Below are 24,144 nucleotides of genomic sequence, written 5' to 3'. Positions count from 1 at the left end.
TTATCATTATTATATATATATTGCAATAATAAAATAAATATTAAACAGAAAGTGCATATTTAAAATCTGCTACGCAATTGTGATGTAACTTTATTCAATATCTTATTAAGCTTTAAATAAAGCTAAAGTTATAAAATAGACATAGAGTAGAAATAATTTCTCTTATTGTTATTTTCGATCTGTATAAAATTATTAATAAATCACAATGATTAAGAAATACACAACATAATTTTCAAAGATCCTGTAGAAAAGAATGCACGTTACGATCGTATGAGCGATTTTCTTCTGATCGTTCAAAGCTGCTTATACCTATTGCACATTTTAGATTATTTTTTAATTGCATTTACAAAAAACATATTTCTCGATCTTTAAACAACCAGTACAAACACGATGCCAATCAATCAGTCGCCTGTGCGTTTTCCGAATATTCTCAATGAAGTATCTTGACAAAAGGAAAAGCATCTGTCGCTTTTGACACTTTTCTTTATATAGCACAAAGTGATAGAGAACGCGAACGTACAAAAATTGAGAGAATAAAAAAATCGGACAAAAAGATTCGTCTCAGAGCAAGCATGTGGTGTCAAAACTATAATTGAAAGGTAGAATATCAGATGACTGTAGCACATATGTGAGAGATAGGAAAGTTAGACTCGCTGGATTAACTCCGAAGAATTCCGCTAAACTGCTATAAATATTGGACTTTGTCATAACTTCAAACAGAAAAATTAAAAATTCTGCACACACACATATACACACAACATATATATCTATATACAATTTATTATTTTATTACCTATATACGTGAGAATAAACTGTTAGTTTTTTTTTCCAGTTTTTTTTATCTCTCGTCGAGACCAATATTTCGCAATAATGACGGTATTTGCTCCACAAATCTGTGTGCGTGGACTTTGCAAATTATTTTATACAAATTATGGGAAATTTATACAATGATCTTATTGGAATAGTGCACGAATGGGATTTACGAGAAAAAGAAAATCTTTTACTTTTGCTTTACATTCAGAATGACAAAATAGATAGCAGGATCTGGCGGAATGCTCCGGAGTGCCGTGAAAGGATAACAGTTATCAACAGTATGATAATTGTGCTGCAGACATACCGAATAAAAAAAGAATATAAATATATTCCGTGTGTTTGATATATATGTATATGCGTGTATATATAATATATATAAAAACAGTACAGAATAATAATTATAATAATAATAATGATAATGATAATAATAATAATAGAATAATAAACGGTAAATCTTTTATAATAGTAATAATAATTATAATAATTTATAAGTATGAATAAGTAAAAATTTACTCGTGACTGGTCTGTATGGCCTCCTTGAAGTTAGTACTCCACTTCCAGCCATACTAAAAAATTAATATTATTTTCACTATCTGTTAGATTGTAACATCTGCTTATTTGTCTCTTTTTTCTTTAATTTTTATTTTTTCTTTTCTAATCTCTTTAGTACACAGAACTTTTTTATGTACGATATAGCTTGCGATAACCCGCGTCGCTCGCGATTCTTTTGCAAAAAAAAAAAAAAATAAATAAATGCGGAGAGAAAGAGAGAGCTTCGGCAAGCGGGAGCCTCTCTCCCGCTTCGCTCGTTATCAAAGATGTATCTGCTCTGTTATCAGCAACGGCGAATAGCCGTCTTGGACGAATTATAATTGCGATATCCGTCGATAAAAAAAAAGATAAAAAAAAGAGAGGAAAAGAAGAGACTCGTCGCGACGCAGATTTTCCGTCGTTATACCACAACTAACACTCATGAATGATCTGACAAAACATCGTGATCGGCGTCGTCGAAGAAGAGGATCGTGAAAGCGATCTTGCGCTCTATGCCATCGGGGCGATCTTGCGGCGCTTCATCTTACGCTTTGCGCGAATGAAAGCTCTGGCATTTTCTCATTTCTGCTTCTACAATTATTTCTACATCGTAAATCAGCTATACAGTATCGTCCGCATTGAGACGCAGAGCGCAAGATACGAAGCTGCGAGGTCGCTTTCATGGGATAGTAAGGCAATATTTGCTATAAGAAGATAGTTAAAGCAACGCGACGTTTAGGCGAACGTTGCATTGCCACTCTTCAAGCAATCTTCGAATCGCTCTCAAAACGAGTGAATGACGATGAGAAAGAGAGAGAGAGAGAGAGAGAGAGAGAGAGAGAGAGAGAGAGAGAGAGAGAATGAGAAAGAGAGAAAAAGGTAGACAGAATGAGAGAGAAAGAGAGGGAGAGGAAGAGAAGCTCGAGACAGCCGATCCGAGCGATTCGATTCTTCCGATACTTATGAACGATAAGCATCGATGGCTACGAATGTTTTGTCACACCATGCTCTAAATGTATAAAAGATATCTATACTATCGGGACACAGCAAACACTGAAAATATTGGTTTGTTGGATAAGGACGGAGGGGTCCATATCACAGAGACAGACAGAGAGAGAAAGATAAAGACATGAAAGAGTAAAAAAGAAAGAATGAGAGAGAGAGAGAGAAAGAGAGAGAGAGAGAGAGACAAGTTGTAGGAGAATTGCACATTTTATTTCGTCGAATGTTTTCTCGTGTGATACTGAATTCGGCTCGAAAAGACGAATCTTCGGAGAAGGAAGAGACAGGTAAAGACGCGCGAAAAAAAAGAGAAAAAGGTAGAGAAAAGAGAGGGAAAAAATGAGAGAGAGAGAGAAAGAGAAATAGAGATAGAGAGACAGAGAGAGAAAGAGAGACAGAGAGAGAGAGAGAGAGAGCCATCATCGTATTCGTGTATAGTTAGCATTTTTGTTTATTCCCCGGAGGACCGTGCTTAGCGAAGAAGATGGCAAGAGAGGTTTGATAGTATTTCACACGTGACCGAAGGGAAATGAAGATGTTGGCATTTCCCGGGTAGAGATGAGCGACGTCGGCCGCTGCGGGACATTCGCTAATGGATTCCCAACATCGCAATGTGTAGTGGCGATCCTTGTATGAAAGTTGAAAATTGACAGTCCGTGTTACGACTGACTTCGCGGTTTAATCGCGACAGCGAAATGCGATTAAAGGCAGATCGAAACGAAAAATTAATTTCAATGTAGCAGAAAAAGTGATTTTAACTTGAAATTGGAGGAAACGCGTTTTCAGGAAATTAAGTGCCTTATTGTCTAGATTAAAAGTCCCAAGATCAATTCGTTTGTACACGACGATAGAGCTGTCTGATAGCTGATACTTGTATGGGACAGATAATATCTTTTAGTATTGATATTTTTTATCAAAGTGAATATGACGTGCTGGTACCACTTATGTAGCACTAAAAATATATTGAGAGATAAGTACTTGGTATTTGTGACTATAGTTGCATAATAAAATAATTATTTATAGCTAAGAGCTTCATTTTTATAGTTATTACTACTGTAATATATATATATTTATAGTTCTATATACAAAAAAATATGCTACATGTAAATTATAATCATATTCGGTGCCAACTATATATTTTTTATATAGAATTATAAATACAATTATTATTACATTATAGCAGCAATAATTATAAAAATAGAACTCCTAATTATTTTACCATCCCAGTTATATTAAGCGCGAAATTATAACATTGATGTTATGTTACTTTTAGTTTATGTCGACTGGAATGTAATTATAATCAAGTATCAAACATCTCTCAGTATATATAGCACCATTATTTCTCTTTTAAATATTATGACAACTATTAACAGTCACAAAATTATTTTTCGTGATTTACTCTGGTGCTGCCCGGCACGTTGTACGACGGAGGGCAAAGGCAAATGTTTGATTTTTGATGAGAAGGTTTACATCAGATTTCGTACTGTCAATGATCGATGGTAATGCGGGATAAGCGAGCCGAGAAAAGCAAATGGAGGTGAAGGTCTGTTCCTAATTAAACAATTGATGACAGCGGAAGACTTTCGCGATAATAGTCTTTCAAATTTTTCCAAATCATATAGAGAAGAGTGTGTAATTTTGAATTCATATCGCAATTTTCAAGTTGCCTTCGATTAGAAAAAGATTCAACTTTTACATTTATCAACATCGAAAAACATGTTAACGATAGAATTCAACAAAATTTTGCAACTGCGTGTTATTTTATTTGCTATGCTATGTATGTAGATAGATTGTACAATTTTCGAATTCCAAACAGGTAAATTTTATGTTACATGTAGCACGTACTTTTTCAGTGAAATTATTTACAATCAAAATTAGAACTTAGAATTTTTAGTACTAACGCTGTATGTTACAAACATGTTGCAAAACTTTGAGATGTATTAACAATTATTCTAACAAATTTCTTATTATTTTAATTCCGCGTAACTCACGTGTGCCAATTTCTCGTCGTAAATGTATTTCCGCCGATTCGATAGCTGTCTTGTCTGTCTGACTATGCCATCATTGTTCTACTTACAGCTTTGAAGTTACAGATGAAGTTTTAAAATAATATAGTTTTATTCCTATGAATTTAATTCTAACCAGGTTACAATTTTACTAATAATTATTTATTAAAAAAATATATTTTTTCAATATTGATGATCGGTTCAATTAAGCAAATTAAAGTTCGACTATATTAAGGATTGACAAAAATATCTCGAATAAAATTAAATTTAATCACTTATATTTTATTATTATGTGATAATAATTTTAATAATAATAATAATAACAGATGTTACAGGGTATTCAAATTTCATCGTGATTATCCGGAATTTCGATGGAAATAGTACGCTAGGACATATTTCGTATTATTGCACATGCGATGACGCATGTCCAAAATTCAGTTAATAATCAGGCACAGTCAGACGTATGTTGTAATGATACCTACTTTTGATGATCTCGCGCATCACAGTGATTTATGCATGTGTATTAATGCCATTTGATTGACGCACGTCACAAAGGTTGTGCGCGTTAAAATAAACATTATTTGTATGTATATACAATATGACGTATGACGCATATGACGTATGTATATGCAAAAAAAGAGTGGCAAGTATTTTACGTATAATGTTGATGATATTATAGACATATTTATATATTATGTACCAGAACAAAACTCTATATCACTCGTTGCATGCGCTTGTTAGCATAATGAGGATACGGGGTAAGCGGTGGTCGGATAGTAATACACGTCTCTTTGCAAAATATCATACCGGCTTACTTATGTGGGACAAGAAAGATCTACGAAGCGTGGAGAGTGGTCTCATCGACGCTCTACTTTGTTGACAGGTAGCAGATGTAATATTGCCGCCGTGTGAGATAGTGTTCGGTGAACGAGTTTGCAGAGGTGAACAAGAAGCTGCGATGGGCACAATCGTGTTTCGTAGTCTCTTTGCAGTTTTATGCAAAGTTTATGCTTACGCGTTTTTTACATTATGCTTTATATAAGAAGTAATATATAAGCAGAAATTGGTAATCAAGAAATTGGATTATTACAATTAGCTTATTAAAAATCTCTCTCTTTTTTAATAATTATTATGAGGAATGGTCTCATACTTTACAAAGAGTTCAACAACTTTTTAAAAAATATACAGCAATATACATTTACAAAAATGTGAAGGTTCCAGAAGAAATGTTTTATTTTCCTATAGTTTTTAAAATTAAATTAAATTAAATTTTTTAATTAATTTTATTATCTATAACAAAATGTACGTATAATACATTAAAAGTTAGTGTTCCATGTAAATACTAATATGGATTAATTAAGCAAAAACTTTCGCGATCAATATTATATGTAATATATTATAATGAAAAATATCTGGCATCTAACTTACAAAACTTTTAATAATCTCTTATCATTAATAATAATTAGGATATATAATAATTATTGTATTAAAAAATAATTTTCATTGATTTTTTTGTCTAAGTTTTAAATTTTCATATTTCACTTTTCATTCACAATTAGAGATACTTCGAAATAATAAAATTAACTATCTAATAGAATAAATGTATAATTATATAAATAAGTAATTTAAAATCTAGTTTGTTTTAATTATGTTGTTATTATAAAGAAAAATCATTTGTATGATCAATGATATTAATCAAAACAAATAGATATAACATATACATGTATATTTGGAGTTTATTGCAAATTTCTTTGCAAAAATTTTAATTGTCTTATTTGTCATAATTTTTCAAACTACAACAAAATTCGAAGTAATTAAAGATTATAAGAAAATGAAAATTTTGTTAAAAATAAAAAATAAAAAATCTCAAGCTATACACGAAAAATATGATAAATTTAAATAATTATTCTTCATTTTCCAAGATATATAATTTGAAAATTGTACTTAATATTAATCGCTAACTTGATATTGTGGAAAATACAATGCATCCCTTCTAGAAACATGGCACCCATAATCGGGCGATTAAGGTTCGGCGACGTGCCCATCTCCTAACGAAAGCCAATATTTCGATCATCACACGTATCAGAGTGTGCGTGTGCCGTGCCACTCGCGACAAAGTGTGCCACACGACAAAATGTGCACGCAACGAGAAGGAAGGATTGTAATGCACGTAGGAAATTTGTATTGTAGGATTTCTCGTTTACCGCATTCAGTCGCGGCGGAAAGATATACGACCCTCTCGAGCGTTTCTCGTGGCCGGGACCGTACATCTCTAATGAAAATCCGCGTCCACGACCAATTGCATCTCGATTACGCGCACTCCCTACGGAAAAGGACTCTCAGCAACCAGGGGGTTTCTCTCGTCCGAGATCGCCCCCGAGACTCTAATTGAGAATTAGCGAATTGAGAATTCGCGGATTACCGCGACGTACCCCCATCTTCTCGCGATGTCTTTCCGATTCTTCTTTTTCTTCTTCCTCGAGGGAGAAGAAGCCGGGAGAACGGAAGAACGATGGATATTCAAGCGTGACACAAGGATTGATCGAGGAGAACTCGAGGGAATACTTCATGCAATTCATGGGTGGCGCGGTATTTTCCGGTACCGAGGACAGGTGCATTTTATAGGGATCGCGACGGCGAAGAAAAAATCGGTGCGGGAGATCGGTAGGAGGATTGGGTCTCGATAGAAGGTAGAAATAGATAGAGATAGAGATAGAAAGAGAGAGAGAGAGGTAGAGAAGAAAGAAAGAGAGCGAGCGAGCGAGCGAGCGAGCGGGGCCAATGGAGCGGTTACCTTGGAATGCTGTGCTGTCGTCGGTGTTATAGGCGGCGTGTCCTCGGCGTCTACGCTCGCTGCGTTTGGTAATCGCTGCTCTTGCACCGACGCCAAGCTAAGCGGGGGACAGAAACCGAGTTTCGTCAGAACAGAAAAAAATCTTTGATGTTATATAGGTCCTAATTTATCTCTGTATCAATTATTAGAAAGAAAAACGCTTGTTAAAATTTTGCGATAGACTAAAGAACCGAGCTATCTCTAAAAAATTTCGATTAAAGTGATTCTTCTTGCCAAATAATATACTGATAAATAATCGGCACATAGTTAGCTTGAAATTGTATAAATTCATAAGAAATATTATTAGGCACGAAGAACTGCTTTGATCGAATATGACATTTTTCACTCATATGTGTTTAATTTCATCAATCTATTTTCATTTAATATTGTTTAAAAAATTTGATTGAACATCTAAAGTAGTTAATCAAGTTTGAATTAATTCCGTTTAGAACCTGCGTTTAATAAGTTATATATTTGCTTTTTCTTCATCTGATAAGATTTTATTACCGTAAGTGAATTTACTACTGTAATTACTGTTTGTAAGAAGAGTATATATTGAAATCTTGCTGGTAAAAGAATCGAGATATCTTTAAAAAATTTAATTAGAGATCCAGTTACATGCTTCAAATTTTGTTAAATTAATTCAAAAAATTTAGAAAAATCTGCATTTAATATAAGCTATAAATTTGTTTTATTTTTTGACTTGATGAGCTTTTAATATCGTAAATGAAACGCAAAAATTTTCGATGTTAATTTTTGATTGCGCTCGCAAACTTTCGAAAAACATGACAATTTTATTGAACTGAAATTTCTACTACTATTTTAATAAAGTAAAAAGTCATACCGTTTAAGCGTCACGAGGGTGCCGGTGAGTTTCTTGCAACGTCTCAACGCGGACTCCAGTCGTTCGGGCTCTTCCTTCAGAAACTTCTCTTCGCGCACCACTTTTTCCATTTCGGAGCTCAGCAGACCTTTCATACCTTCTTGCAAACTCGGGAATCGAACTTTCAGGTCGGCTACAGTTTTGCTGGAACGCAAATTTATTATTCTGTAAAATTATCACGTGTACGTGCCATTGCATTTAGCCCTAAAATTTCCCGTTCTGAATTCCGAATTTTTTTATCGCTGACAAAGAGAAGACAATCAACGCAATCATTTGTAAAATTCTACGTATGTCGACTACACGACGGCAGTGATGACGCTCTGCTCAAGTGGGATTGAACGCGCGCGTGGCTTACCTGGATTTACTCAATATCAAAGCCATGTTCTCCACATCCGACATATTGACACGCGTCTTTCTATTGATCACGTTACCGCGAAGCTCCTCCACTGTGCTCTCGAGCTCGCTGAAATTCGCAAATCGTTTCGTTTACGTCTCTTGATTGCGGCATTTCTTTCATTCTCGTCTCTAGGAGGCGATACTCACGTCAGATCTTTTTCCAGCCTTATCACCTCCTGTTTGTAGAGATCTTCCTCGCGGCTCAGTCGAATCTTCTCCGTATCCCCGGCCGTCCAAACTGCGTCTCCTCCCGATAATAGCATGGCCCTGCAGCAGTAATTGTGTGAATTCACAATCAATAATCATTGAGCAGTATTTCCTTTATTAAAACATTGTCGAGAGAGAAAATGCGTTTTAATTTTATTATAACAATATATCATATAAAAATTATTAAAGCGTGTATATGAGTTTATAATATATTAAAATTATTACACATTATTGTAATATTTACATAAAACTGGCGGATGACGTCGCGCATTTTTTATTTACTTTATTCGTATCCATATATCATACTTTTTTTTATATTATAATTATAAAGTCTCGTCGTTTATTTATTCAATCGATTGCGAGATACGTTCGTATACTTACCTAATCGTGATAAACGTGTCTTTGATGGTCTCACGCACTGTGTGAGCCTGAGCTTGCGACATGCGTCTCAAATTTCTCACTTCTTGCCTGAGATCCTTCGCCTTCTTCTGCAGACCTCTCAGCTGATTGTACATCTCCGGCGTGAGCGCTAAATCCCTGTATACGTACTGACCGGCCACCAGGGCGGCCGGTTTCGGCGGTGGTGTCGGCTTGTGCCTGTCTCTCTCTGTAATCGTTCATTTAGTGCGTAAGAACGCATGTCTCTCGTGATGATTATCCGCGAATTGCGTGAACATTTAAGGGATTTAAGCTCGAACGACTCCGCTTGTTCTCTCGTGCGAAAAGTATCTTAAATTCGAAGTGGCGAGCGACTGGAACCGAAACTTTGCCAAAGATATAAGACTGCGCAATCATTCGTATCAGCCGAATCCTTTCGTGAATAATGTACAGAATATCCGAAAGAATATTGAATAATTAAATGGAATGAATCATCTGTAGTACGGTTTATTTAATCAATTTCCCCCCAATTCTCAAACAAACTGCAAAACTATTATGAAAAGATCGGTTTTGTTGCAACAGTATCTGATAACTGTATGTACTAAGGATATTTTTTTAGACCTTCTTTGTCTTTTATTACCATCCTTCAAGATTATGTAATTAATTGAAGGTGTTTTATTATATTCTTTTATGACCAAGGTTTTTAGATCTGCATCTAGTTAAATTTTCAGACGCTTCAATAAAACTGTTGCTTTCTCTATATTAATTAACAATGGAATTTGCCTTTCTCATTTCTCTTAGCCAAATGTCCCGAAGCATTCGTCGTTTTGTCGTGCGAAGGATTAGAAATCCTATATCAGAGAGAAAAGTGTGAGTGTGAGTGTGTGTGTGTGTGTGTGTGTGTGTGTGTGTGTGTGTGTGTGTGTGTATACATTTTCTTTGTATATATAATACTTTTACCATTTTAACTCACACTTGTTTCACTCTATAACTTTAATTAAGATTATAGAGCAAAACACAGTATAAGTTAAAGAGAGTATAAGTGAGATGGTATATATACAGGAAGAAATTATATATATATATTTTTCTCTCTCGTAAGATTTTGGTAAAATCAGACGCTAGATTATAGAGTCTCTATTCTACGAAGCACGTAATATGGCTGCCGTTATGATAGATAAACGTTGGCGGCATTTCGAGTGCGCGGCCGGTTCCTCAATCAGCTGATTAAATTTGACGTTCGCCACTCGTTGTGTCGTTAATCGACGCCTTGTCACAACTGTTTCGCACGATAGAAGAGCGGGGTCCGATAATGAGAGGACAGGAACAGTTAAACGGGTCGGCGACACAACACAATTTTACTGTCATTTTTATTACCGCGGTTTTATTGGACGGATGATGAAAGGCACGACAGGAACGGAAGAAAGGAGACATTGGACGGATGACCTAACTGCTGGATCAAAAGTGACGCTGTGTGTTTCAAATGGAAGGGCCATGTGTGCGTATTGAATATTTATATGTAACGTATATTATGTACATGGCGTATATTTCGCTGTGTGCTGTACAAGCGTTCCTCTACAATAACATAATTATCTTTATGGATTCAGGCGTCGCTTACTGATCGCAATGATATTTTCAGCGGCGATCAAGTCGAGTTGCGTTACGAATGCATTACGAATGAAAATCAATTTCCTTGTGCGCTCGTTTTAATTACATTTCCCGGCAGCTCCGCGTTGTATAAACGTATGCACAAATTTCCACGCGACAAACGTAGAACAGATCCACACTGGTTTCTCGATAAACATAATGTAATTGCAATATGGAATTATTTAACTTATTATGATTGCGATTGCAGTGAAATAATAATAGCTGAGAATTACATGATAGAATTTACAAAAAATAATTATGTAAAGATTAATTATATAAAAAGAGTATTGTATGATTGTATATGTAAAAGAATATTTGTCGCTATTTGTTGTACGTTAAACAAAAAAGGCAATCATTTTTATTATTACATTGCAATTGCAATAATAAGTTAAATAATTCCACATTATAGTTATGTCACAGCTTTTATCTTGCACCACAAATATTTAAAAGCTAGATATTATGATTGAATTTTTATAGAAAGCAAAATATTATTAAAATGTTGTTACTTGTACAATAAATAAAAAAAAGGCAACAATAGAAGTTATTGTTCAGCTTTTCATCATACAACAACTACAGCGGCAAGTATTCTTTTGTAAATAAAATCATAATGTCCTGCTTTTCATAATAATTCAATCGTAACATTCAGCTTTTAAATATAATAAATTGTAAAGTAAGGTGGAAGATCATATATTTTGCTGTAAAAACGCATTAATGTCAAATATAAAAGAAGCGAATTTAGGTAATAATCATATTCAATTGACGCGTTTAGGTGTACCTGTTCTACTTGAGACCGAGAAAACAATTCGCGTCGCGATTTTACATGTCAGACAATCCGTGAGACAATCCCAAATGAACCGAGCCCACGATAAGCAACGTCGCGCGTTCCTGCGGACAAATAAAAGTACGTACACCCGACACGATGAATAAAGGATGAATTTACGAGTAGGGCCGGCAGGACAGAAGGGGGTGGAGGGATAAGACGGATGTATCGTGATGCTTCCGAGTGATCGGCGGCAGATACGCAACCGTGACATATCACTCGGTCTGGAAAATAGAGAAAGGAATAGACACGCGAGCGTCGAATGCAACGCAAAGAAATGTATTTGTCGCAAGTCTCCCGTAAAATAATACAAACGCATGAATTGCTTCCTATCTCGCGCACGATAAGGCCGGTAAGGCCGCGAAGCGTTCGTCAACGAGGTGATATATGAAGGGCACATAGAAAAGGGCACTGTCACGCTTTCTCGACCGTGATCGAATGATACGTGCACTCAAAGAAATTACAGCGGTATAGCAACTATTAGCTGATAACTTATACAAGTTTTATAAAGATTATACATAAAATGTACCGAAGAGAAACCGAACTTAGGATCGAAACGTATATATATCGTCTGCATATATATTGTTTAATGAATAAATTTATTTACACATTCGTTATTCTGTGTCGGCTTGTAAAGACAATTAATTTTAATTGATTTATTTCGAGCCAGCCTCGAATTTTTCTTATATTGTTTGTAAAAATTAACTACTGTGTTAATTACTAATTACTATGTACGTAGAATTAATGTATATTAGAATTAATAAGCTGGAATGTTCATGAAATATTGATGCTTAATGATATATCAAGACGCAAATAAGTCGCAAACCACATAACTTCTTTGAAGAAAGTACCCGGAAGCCTAAAAAGAATCAATGTACATACATAGTCGAATAAGTTATTTTATAATTGATGCAACTATAAAATAGTTACAAGTTTTACATACAGAATTAACACAATTGAATAAATTATTTTATAATTGCAATAATGTATAAAATAATTTATTCAACTAAATGTATACGTATAAAATTTGAATAGTTATCGTCTATATAGTTGCTACCTCTGCTTTGTCTTTTTCTCTGAGTGTGGCTTGAAATAAAAGAGACGCACAGTGAGAGAGGCATAAGAATTTTTCATTCAAACATGAGGTCCAAACGCGCGATGTCTTGCAAATATTCTCGAAAAAAAAAAAAAAAAATTGGAGAGAATTCCCGAGAGAAAGAGAGACAGTAAATAACATTCGCCGGTAACTGAATGTGACTGATATGAAATGCGAAATGTTTTTCAAAGTAACTTCTGCGAGCTTCATGTATTGCCGATGAGTAGTTTCACATGAACACATACGAACGGATTTATTTGTACGTACGTGGCTTGATTTAGTTTTAGTTATTTTTCGCTTTGCGCCTGGATTGTGGGCCAGCACTCGCCTTTTTTTCTCCTCGCATACGGCATACTTTAAAAATCGATTTACATGGAAATGAACATATTAATTCATTTAAAATCCAGCAACGTCGACGTGCAGCAGCGCTCGTCTCAGCTTTTTATCGTGAATGGACTTACAATTTTCCGGTGCCCTCCATACAGTGTCGTCCCGGGAGGCGAGAAACGAATGAAAATAAAAAGGAAGAGAAAGAGAGTTCGAAACGACGGAACGACCGAAGAAGATTCGACACGACGCTCATTATGTGAACAACATATAAATATGGTAGACATAGCGTGACACATAGGGAAGAAGCATAGACACTAGAACTGGAACTATTCGGATATAACATAATACAACTTTGATCGTAAGTATAAAGCACCTTCTATGAGAATTTATAATTGTACGTAAAAGTGTTTCATGTCTAACGAAAAAAATTAAAAAACAGTTTTTGTTGAAAAATAATATTTTATAACAATTTTAATATTTTATTAACTCTCCTTTGGCTTTCATTACCGCATTTTCAAAGAAAATGCAATAAATTGAGGGTGCTTTATATTTGTGGCTAAAGTTGTAAAATTAATTATTTCGATTGTTTTAAAATTATTGTAATCATATTATATATAATCGTATTAAATAAATAATAAATAATCTAAAATATTTGAATATTTAAAAGGTTTATGAAAATCTTTAGTAATAAAATATCCGATTTCCGAGAACTTTTGATGAAATATTTATAAATTGCTTAATACAAAATTATTTTTATTTTATCTCATTGGAATAATGAAATAATTTTGAAAACGTATTTAAATATAATTTAAAAAATATTAACCCTCTCTCTTTAGAGAGAGAGGTATTTGTAAATGAGAAAAATAAAAGTATTTCAAGAGAAAATACAGTTCTAGATATAAGTTTTGTTTAAGTTTCATTCATATTGATGAAAATATTAGATTTCGTAAATATACAAAGAAAATTGCCGAATAGTTCCACTTCTAATAGAAAGATGGGGAAGTTTTACCTTGCGACGACATCCTCGGCAACGTGGAGGATTTGATTGCCGGTTTCGTGGGTTTTGTATCCGCTAGTTGTGGTAGGCATTGCAGAATCGAATACGAGAAGGCGTTAGAAATTATTGCGTTAGTATCCGTGTCGGAATCGTTTGCTTTATAAATATACCTTTGTGCGAAATCTTCTTACGATATTAAATCGAGTTCTTATCACTAACATCGTACTCACTGAACATTGAATATGATATTCATTACTGAGTAATCGTAGGAAGTGGCAAAAACAAATTATCGTATTTTAGAATACCTATTTTTAATTATTATCGGTCAACAATTATTGGCATAATATTAATAGGAGATTAAACAATTTCGTTAGGCGAAATAATGATATAAGTTGATCGAAATTAATATTAATATATGTCATAATATATATAAGCATTTTGGAAATGCAATATTTTTTTATAAATTTTTGCTTTTTCTCTTAAATTGGAAACATTAAAACAATGCAGATGTATTAACTCTCTATATTATTCTTATGAAGTTTTTCAAAAATGGAAAAATTATTATATTGTTCCGCTCAACGAAATTGTGGAGGTAGAGAAACGTAAAAAATATATAGATGAATATAACCAATCATATTTCGATAATTATTTATATAAAAATCATTTCATTTGTGTTATTTCTGAAGAATATGCTATTAGCGTTCGAAGATCGATATTGGGAAAGACACAAGAAAATATGTCATAACGTGCCAGATTCATTATCAGACCATTAACAGATTCATTTAGTATTATTATGAATCTATTATGTAAATGTAATAGAAAGAACGATTACTAAATGTGACCAAGCAATTATTCACGTTAATCAATCGAATGGGAGTGAAGCACGAATCGAGAACTTCGCAAGATTTTGAAAGTAGCAACACAGATTCTGTGATTATAGGTCTACTTGTGACAATCTTCAATCGAACTTCAATCGAGATCAGATACTTCAATTATTATCCCGTAGCGAAATTGCATCCAATTCCAGCTCGTTGCAAAACGACTAATCATAACACAAATTCTCATCGTTTTTAAATTGCTACAGTTTCTATTATTTCAACAGGAACAGATCGACGTCGTCGTCACAATTTTTAATTGTATTGGATTTCAATGCACGCGCAGGAGAAAAAATTTGTCATTATCAGTCCTATTAATAAAATCTAAAGAATTAAAAGAATAATATTAGGAATAGAATAGTATTACTTAAAAATTTACGCATATATTTGATGATTGTCATAAAACGAGAGTTCTTTCCGAATTTAACGTTTTGCGATGCTAGCGTTTAGACGAACGTCCACTTCCTCAATAAGTGATCCGACAACGGTGCAATTCGGTCTTTACAGCGTGCTTAGCATACATAATTTGCGATTTTGTTTCTTTTTTTTTTTTTTAATGTGAAGTGCGCTAGCCGTTACCTGCATGTTGCGGGGAATGTTGTTTGGGGGAGTTCATGTCTGGTGGCTCGTCACTGAAGGACACTGACTTTTCAAACGACACCGACTTGTCTGCAATAGATGTTGATCAGCATATTTTCGCGTGATATATGTGCGTAAGAAGCGTAAGAAGCGTGTACATGAAGGCGTGTACATCCAGTCGGGATGGACGTCGATAATGAGGAATAAACCAGCGCGGGCTTTCGGAATACCTTTCCCGTTCGGTTGAAAGAATCTCACTTTACAACTCTGCGCAATATATAATTAAGCTGAAAGCACAAACTTCGTGTTCTCCTTCAGCTTACTTCATCGACTCTTTTTATTCAAACTAATTTGTAAGTGTTTTAATTAATATAATTATAACAGTTTACGATTTTTACTTCTGGAAAGCTACGGGTAGATACTTTCGCGAATCACCCCTAAAGCCAACGCTGAGTAAAACGATCGTGAAGAGGAGATTTCGGCGCGTGCACCATGCAAACGAAAATTATGGATGATTGTAGGAAACATTAAGTCAATATTTATAATCAATTTTTATTTCAAGGCCATCTTAAATAGAGTCACAACTCATTTTAGGCTAAAATATTTCAAGCGCTCTTTTAAGATTAGATGTCATTTAATAAAATTTTTTTAAAGACAATTATATTAAACTAACTAAAAATAGATTTTCTCGAAATCTTAAAAAAATCATTTCTTTGTTTGAAGTACAAAAAAAGCAAAAAGCATACAAAATGCACAAATTAATAAAATAATAAGTATATTTCACATAATAACATTAGAAAGCAAATTTAATCTTTCTATCTAGTGACTTTAAATTATTTATGAACAACATTATCTCAATTAAAAAAATTTAATTAATTAAAAAAAATTTTTTTCTCATATTTACTGAACTTGAATAGTCTACTCAGCACATTGCTCAAATCACTGGTCTTAAGTAACGTCTTAAAATGCTATCTCACCTCTGTGATTATAACATCTTATGATACATCTGTACTTAAGACAGTCTTAGACATAAAAATCGACTACGAATACCGGCCATAACGTATTATAAATTGAATAATAATATTCTTTTTTAAAACGGCATTTCACTCCACGGGAAATAAAAAAGAAGTTATCAATAAACGATTTGATTATAAATATAACAAGCAAAATAATAGAAAAATAGAACAATTGCAAATGAGCAGATTTAACGAAAATTTGAAAATATTGATGCTATTGAAATTTATTGATGAAATCCATGAAATCAGGATCGTACGAGCGAGAAGAAAAAATACGGCACGGATGTGTATGCGAGACGTGCAACGATGACAACGCAAGAGATAAAAGGCGACAATGCGGCGAACATTCGCAAAAGTGCATACATAAAAGAAACGTATACATATTGAAGCGCACCTTTGCCTAATTTTGGCGGTTTAACGTCAGTCCTTAAGTACGAGTCATCTGTAACGGCAGGTTGAGACACTTGAATTTTAAAGGACACGCGTTTTATTAACAGCAATAAAGGTAGAAACAACGTTAAATATATATAAAAATATATATAATATATAAAAATAGATAGAAACTGTAATATCTGTATGTTATATATATATAAAGATTAACGTATGTAAATATATAAGTAGCGGTTATACAGTGATTCGGAGGTGAATAGAAGATAGAAGAAGATGAGAGACACACCTGGCAGTGAGGCAGAGCTGGAGCTAGAGTGTTTGTCGAACTCGTCCCCGGCGCCTGGTGTGTGCGTTAGTCGGAATAACAAAGCAGTTGTACAGCAGGATTTTAGGAGAGTTCAGTCCGTGAGACTACACCGCAACTATATGCCGTCGAATTCAACCAGACTCAGTGTCCTCGGAAGCGGCTTTCCAAGCTTACGCGAAAATATTTGCCAGCGTGCATATTTAAACTCGAAACAAAGCTCGCTGAGAAAAGTCAATCACGATCACGATCGCAGTCTTGCTCAATTGGCAAAATTATTGGACAAAATTCTGGCTGAGACAATTTCTTGCGGGATTCGTTACTATACATTAAGAGAAATTAACAAGTACCAATAATTCTTTTAATATTTATCGAGAGAATTTATATAAAATTACTATTTTATTTTTATTTGATAATAATCGAGTAGAACATTTGCACTTCTAACGTTATTTAATTCATTATTTTTTGTAAAACCGTTTTATTTCGTTATTTATATTATTCTAATTACAGTTGATATCACTGAAAATATTGCTAAGTGATACTCCAATGTTTCTCTAATTTCGTTAATTCCATTTTTTAATTACGCTGGCTACAAATAATGGCATATTGTTACTGGCGCGTAAAGCTCACGGCATAAATTCTCCTAATATATATGTATATCTGCATGTATGTATGCAACACATATGTATACGTATGCACGTTTATATCTAAAGTTGTGTTTTAGCGAATCTTGACTTATCTAAAAGGCGGCCACGACGTTTGTCACAAACCGAAAATATAATGTGGCATAAACATCAAAAAACTGTTGCCTACTTTTGTATGAATATACTGGATATTTCTGATATTAAACATTTATTTCTAGCTCTATGTCTCATTTTGTTTTTACAGTTCTAATACAATAGTATAAGAATAGTATAAGAGAAAATTCAATTTTTCTCGAAATTATATTTTTCATAAGTTTTATATTTATAATATTTATAATTGTTTAGAGTATGTAGTAAAAATAGCAGTGCGCGCTAGAAAAAACTCGACGTAGCCGCCTTGTTCTCAATATCTATCGACTATTGATTTCTAAAATGTATTTGCGGCATATTGTTACTAAAACCGTGGTTACAAGATGTCAGAGTCGAAAGACGATGAAGATGAATAGATGAACAGGCACGGATGAAACGAACAAGATGAATGTTAGTAGAGACTACTTTATATGAGGTGTCTAGCAGTCTCGTATGCTTCTTAGCTGAAACTATCTTAGTGAGTTAAGTGAATTGCGCTCTAAAACCTTCTGTAAAATAAGCATTGAAAGGGAATGAACGAGGTGGCATCACTAAACAGCTAAATCGATCGTCTTTATTCAGATTAGACCTCTCAAGAGAAACTATAACGGTATTTACGCGGCTTGTCTTAAAAGTAATGAGAATAATTGTAATTTGCTATTTCTGGTCAAACTAAACAAATGTTTTTTAATCAATTATTCTCGCTACGTTTGAGACGAACCTTCTTACGTCGGTACGAAAACCGTGGTAAACGACGTTATCGTGAAAGCAAAATCGAAGGTACGGAAAGAAATTTGGAGGAGGAAACGAGATCAGAGATTTTACTGGACACGTACCTGCTGCTCTCGCGTAAGGATCACGTCCCGGTGGGACTTGCAAGTACTCTCGCGGCGAAGGGCTGGTGTGCGGCGCGTGTGTCAGTGCCTTCTGCACGAGCCCGGTTAGATTGGCCAGTTGTCTTTCCATGTGCTCCACCCTTATCCTGCGACAGATAATTCTGGGTCAGGAAATGGTCAGATTAACAACAGATTTATCCGTCGCTCTAAAAAAAAAAAAGAAATGGAGAGCTCCGAAAATGTATAGGCGTTCGGCGAACAACGACGCTTGGATGCTGCAAGAATCACAGTTACTTTAAACAGATATTACGTATCACGATCTCTTTTCAGATAGTTTCATGCGCTAACGACAAATAATCCATCGGATACAGAACAAAAGAAATCTTGCTTTTATCGTATTTGGGTTTAGTGCGTTTTTGTGTCATTCTATTTTTATTTTATGTGTAATGAACGATGAAGATAGAATGACACAAATAGCACTAACAGCGTCTTCTCGAACATACCTCTAGTTAATCGATCAATTAGAATGAAGATGGCACACTTATATTACACCCAGAGAAAAGAAAAATATATAGTAGTAGCAATTATAAAAGACAACTATATAAGTTTTATGTAGAATTAATGTAGTTACATATAGTTAATTGTTTCATAATCATTACAACCATAAATAGTTTATTTAATTATATATATTAATTCATATAAAATTTGTGTAGCCATCTTTATAATTGATATTGCTATATTTTTCTCTCAGTGTATACAATGAACAAAAAAAACATCACTGTAAAAATATTAGACTTAATTTTCTTTTAATTTTTTAAGATCTTTGCCTTGATTTGTCTCGATTTGCACAAATAACGCGTTTCTTGAAAAGAAATATCGAATAAAAGAAATTCGATTTCTATAAGTTCCGTTATCAAATGAAATTTTATCTTAAACTACATTATTCATAATGCTAGAGTGCTACATAATAATGAAGATGATAATGATAAGCTGAATGTGATATAAAACGTAATGAGATGATATAAGATCAATGTCATGAAAAAGTGGTGATTGGTCAAAGATATTAATGTACATTATATTTGTATCAGATATTCTTTGAATAAAGAACATTTTAGTAAGCAAGAAAGATATCTTTCATTTTTGCTGAGCGAGTACTTATCATTATAATCTAACATTTTGGCATTCGATCTATAGTAAGAGGTCGAGACACTTCATATCACAATGTACTAACAATAAATACTGATAGACTCTACTATATCCGTTTTCACCAAAAAGATACATGGCACAGAACATTCCAGCATTAATGCAACAATTCTATAACATTCCTGCAATATTGCTGGAATATTCTATGCTGTCTGGATCGACTTTTGTGCTATGTGGGAAAATTCCTTTTGACGAAAGAGATTCTCTCGTCATGTGCCAGCGACACATGGTAAAATCTTCATTTTCGAATATATATATCCTGTCAGTGAAATCGGATATGAGTTACATAACACGATGCTAATCACGTGCATCTATCGTTTCACATGACAAGTGACAGCAGTGCCCAATCTACATCACGGTGTGACAGTACGTAAAATGATATACAGGGTGATATATGTGGTGTGGATCAGGCCAGATACGTGATTTTCATGACGATCAGTTTCGGCTTGATACAAACTTTTGTAAAAGTCGTGCAGAGGTGAGAGAAGTGAGTTTGGACAGTTGACAAGTATCCAGTTTAGTTTCCCGATATACACTACTCGCGGCATAGCATTAACTCTGTATAGAAAGTTTTTTTATGAGAATCAAATGTTCGCAACAACTTTCGAGTATCTACATCGCTAACAGAAATTTATCAAAAATGTGAATCGAGAGCAATTGCGTTATGTTTTTAAGATCTGATAAGTATCGTTATCGATGCGTTTTGTGGAAAGAAATATCTTTTTCGTTGATATTTAGAAGTTATTATCAAATGCGAGTTTCTTATACTTATCTCTCTTCATGCAAATGTAACATAAAGTAACACTGGAACGTTATACAAAATAATAATAATAAAACAATATTATTATTAAAGTGATTTCTATATGTGGATTATTATGGAAATAATGCAGAAATAGGAGACAAACGTTATTGATTATCATGTCAGCTTCATTAGACGGGGATAAATATTGTAAAGAATTTCGTGAACTGTTATGCCATTCATTAAATTTATTCAAACGCATGTTAAAAAAATTTGTAACTTGTAGTTGTGTATTGATCCGTTTCTTTTTTCCGTAGTTTTTTTCACGTGCAAAACACCCTGTATATAACCAATGCATTCTCGTCTACGATCGCTAGTCGGCATGCTGCATTCCACCGAGTTGCAAATTATATCATTTCTATATGTATTATATATATATGTATGTATATATATATATATGTATATATGTATATTCTTTGAGGCACATTAATTATTTACATATATAGTACACACACACACACCCATACACACATCTTACTTTTTTGAGTAATAGAGAGCGTAATTATTTTGCAAATGTAGAACGTTCTGAAAAATATGGGCATTATAAAATACATGTATAGTATGTAGCATGCATTAACAATCATTTTATTATTAGTTTCTTTTGTAATTAATTATAAAATAAAATTTTAATTAAAAGAATTATATAAAGATTAATTGAAAAATTATTTATTTGCGTTACTTATATTAATTTATATTTTCATGTAAAATTCAAATTAAATTAGTAACTGTAAATATTAAATAATGTTCTAATTAAAGTAAAACTCAATTTGAAAAATTAATTGAAGAATCGTCAGAGATTAATTTATATTCCCATATTATCCGTGACATACTACATAGGATGCTATTTGTCGTTTGTGTAATACTATGTCATACTAAAGTCTATTTCTGAATTCTACAATAGATAGAAAAAGTTTTGTTTTTCTTCTAATATTATATATTCTAATATACAAATTAATCTTTACAAAAACATACTTTAAAACCTAATTTAGCGATTTTAGTGATTTACGAAAATATCAGTATTATACAAACGATATCTTCATGTGTATTTGAGAAGTGGAAAGATATAAAGTTGCAAAGTTATTTTTTTTTAGTCGCAGAAGGATCATAATCGCGTGTTAAATATAATAAAATTGAAACTTCTTTCTGCGCAAAGTAATATAAATTTTTAATATTTAGTTATTAACTTAAACAAAATAAAGTGTACATCTCAATTATATAATGAATTAATTAAAAAATTCTATTTAATATATTATACAATTTATACAAATATTTGGCCTATTATAAAAATGTGATTTATACGATAAAAGTAGTGATAGTGAATTCAATAGTCGCTTCCGCTTTCCAAGTACATATTCATTAGAATCGTGCCACTGATCGATCTACCTTTGCCTCAAGAGATATAACTCGATGAAATTGGTAGTGGCAACTCTTTTTTTCTCTCTCTTTCTCTCTTTCTCTTTCATGATCACTAAATTAAGATATCCGACTTTACAACATGCACTTGCAGACAATTCGTTATGGACAGAGTTCCTGCTTTGCGTGGAGAAGGAAATGGTAGTGTTCAAAAGGGAATACGTACCTCTCGTTCGAGAGACTCGTAATGAAATTTCTATAAATTACTCAACTTGGCAAAAAAAAAATGAAAGTTGTGCAGATAGAAATCGTTAGCGTTCAGATCCGATCGGGCAAGCTGACATTTTACGAATGCGGATGTTATATTTGTATAACGATCGAGTTAATTCTGGAATGGCAAATTTTCTCTAGTTCTGTAGACGAGATTGAAAAGTTTCCACATTGAAACGGCTCGTTTTGATAAACGCGAAACTGCAAAGTCCGCAAAATATATAAGTATAAAATTTATAAATGTTTTTCGTTAGGCAAAAGGTGTGAAAAAGGTATGAAGAATATAAAAGAAAGGGAACATATAAAGAATAAAAACGAATAATTTAAATGACGCTATCATTCCCTATAAATGTAGCAATGGATACCGATCAATATTGCAGTTTAATAGCAAAACTTTGAATAGTAATTTAATGGCTGGAAATATTTCATTTCTTCGTGAAATGAGTTACATAAAAATATTTTATTGATTGATGGACATTTCTTCAAACAAAATATTTTATATAAATATAAACACAATATAAATATTAATATTTAAATATTAATATAAATATAAATATTAATATATAAATATTAATAAATATAAATATTAATAAATATAAATATTAATAAACTGTAAATAAAAATAAAATAATTAAAATATAAATGCATGTATTACTAGCTGGATTAAGTCATCTAAAAAAAAATATAATTAATAATACTATATTTATAAATGATTAAAATTATACAAAAAGACGTTACCCTTTTATGACAAATCTTTAACTATCGACACAAATTTTGCAAATTTCTCTCATGTTAAGAAAATTAATATTGAGAGATTTATAAAAAAATGATTTTGTATCATCATCATTTTATATTCTATCAAGTCACGATGCTAAATAATTGTTCGACTTTTGATTGATAAAATTTTGAGAACATTTTGTTATGTTTTACTAACAATAAATGCAATAGAACAACAATATCGAATATATCCATCCCTGGTTTTTTTTCCATTGATGAATCCAGATACTGAACAAATAGAACTGAAGAATCATTAAATTTTCTTTTCGATCTAACACAATTACTTAAAAAGTTTCTAGCTGTGTTTGTAAAAATTGTGTAAGTTCATTTCCGAGATCAAGAAAGATTTTTGCCAATAAGAGTCCTGGATTCACTAGCATTCCGCTTTCAGGGGATAGCTCGCTCGATGCTCATGCAACTCGTATTCATTCGCAAACAGCCAGCCAGCTAGCTAGTTAAGTCAGCCAGAGCCGGTCGTGGCACGATTCTCGGATGGTTTCAATTCTTTCTCCCGCTTCCTCTTTTTTCTCTCATTTCTCTCTCTCTCTCTCTCTCTCTCTCTCTCTCTCTCTTTCTCTCTTTATTTTCATTTCCTTTTTATTCTGCGCAGGCAGGCCTCTACGCAAGACAAACACGCAAGCGACAGAGTGTGCGTGACGTGGGGTGCAGTACCGAGTAGCGTCGTAGCCCTGTCCGCCGGGTGGCAAGGGTGGCGGCGCCCCCGGAGGAAACGGGGACCGCGGGGGACCAGACGGCGGACGCCCCGGTGGTTTCACGCCGTAAAGGCTGTACGATTCCTCCAACAGCTCCGTATCGCTGCACCACCCACAACAGACATACACATCCGCGCTATCAGACATCCGTGTGGAGGAGGTCACAGCGTCAGTGGGGAGTGGCGGAGACCAGCGTCAGTGGGGACTAGGGGGTGGGTTTCAGTCATTCGGGATGGGTGAGACCGGAAACAACGTTTTCCTAGGAAAGAGGTTGCGACTAGAAAGATGAGCGGATCGGGATTTCCGGATGAGTTTATTCA

At 33.7% G+C, this 24,144-nt stretch overlaps 1 protein-coding gene across 17 annotated transcripts in view; it reads right to left on the bottom strand.

The window, feature by feature from the left end:
* Positions 1 to 24,144, bottom strand: part of LOC105152304 (uncharacterized) — a 327,635-nt gene that overhangs the window by 16,182 nt on the left and 287,309 nt on the right. For 7 of the 17 annotated variants that reach the window (XM_087407726.1, XM_087407725.1, XM_087407739.1 and 4 more), the window contains 11 exons: positions 23,784 to 23,927; positions 18,710 to 18,855; positions 17,083 to 17,136; positions 16,801 to 16,869; positions 15,391 to 15,480; positions 13,949 to 14,011; positions 9,053 to 9,278; positions 8,612 to 8,731; positions 8,424 to 8,531; positions 8,030 to 8,212; positions 7,147 to 7,243 (listed from right to left, as the gene is read on the bottom strand). In XM_087407726.1, coding sequence (XP_087263852.1) covers positions 7,147 to 7,243; positions 8,030 to 8,212; positions 8,424 to 8,531; positions 8,612 to 8,731; positions 9,053 to 9,278; positions 13,949 to 14,011; positions 15,391 to 15,480; positions 16,801 to 16,869; positions 17,083 to 17,136; positions 18,710 to 18,855; positions 23,784 to 23,927 — 1,300 coding nt within the window. Of the gene's footprint in view, positions 1 to 1,326; positions 1,380 to 7,146; positions 7,244 to 8,029; positions 8,213 to 8,423; positions 8,532 to 8,611; positions 8,732 to 9,052; positions 9,279 to 13,948; positions 14,012 to 15,390; positions 15,481 to 16,800; positions 16,870 to 17,082; positions 17,137 to 18,709; positions 18,856 to 23,783; positions 23,928 to 24,144 lie in introns of all 17 variants that reach the window. The other 10 variants (XM_087407737.1, XM_087407740.1, XM_087407727.1 and 7 more) reach the window with 9 other exon arrangements.

This window comes from Acromyrmex echinatior, chromosome 7 (assembly GCF_024713525.1).
Source record: "Acromyrmex echinatior isolate Ae372 chromosome 7, ASM2471352v2, whole genome shotgun sequence".
Lineage (NCBI taxonomy): Eukaryota > Metazoa > Arthropoda > Insecta > Hymenoptera > Formicidae > Acromyrmex > Acromyrmex echinatior.
The sequence above is the reverse complement of the archived record's forward strand: the minus strand, read 5'-3'. Positions and strand labels throughout refer to the sequence as shown.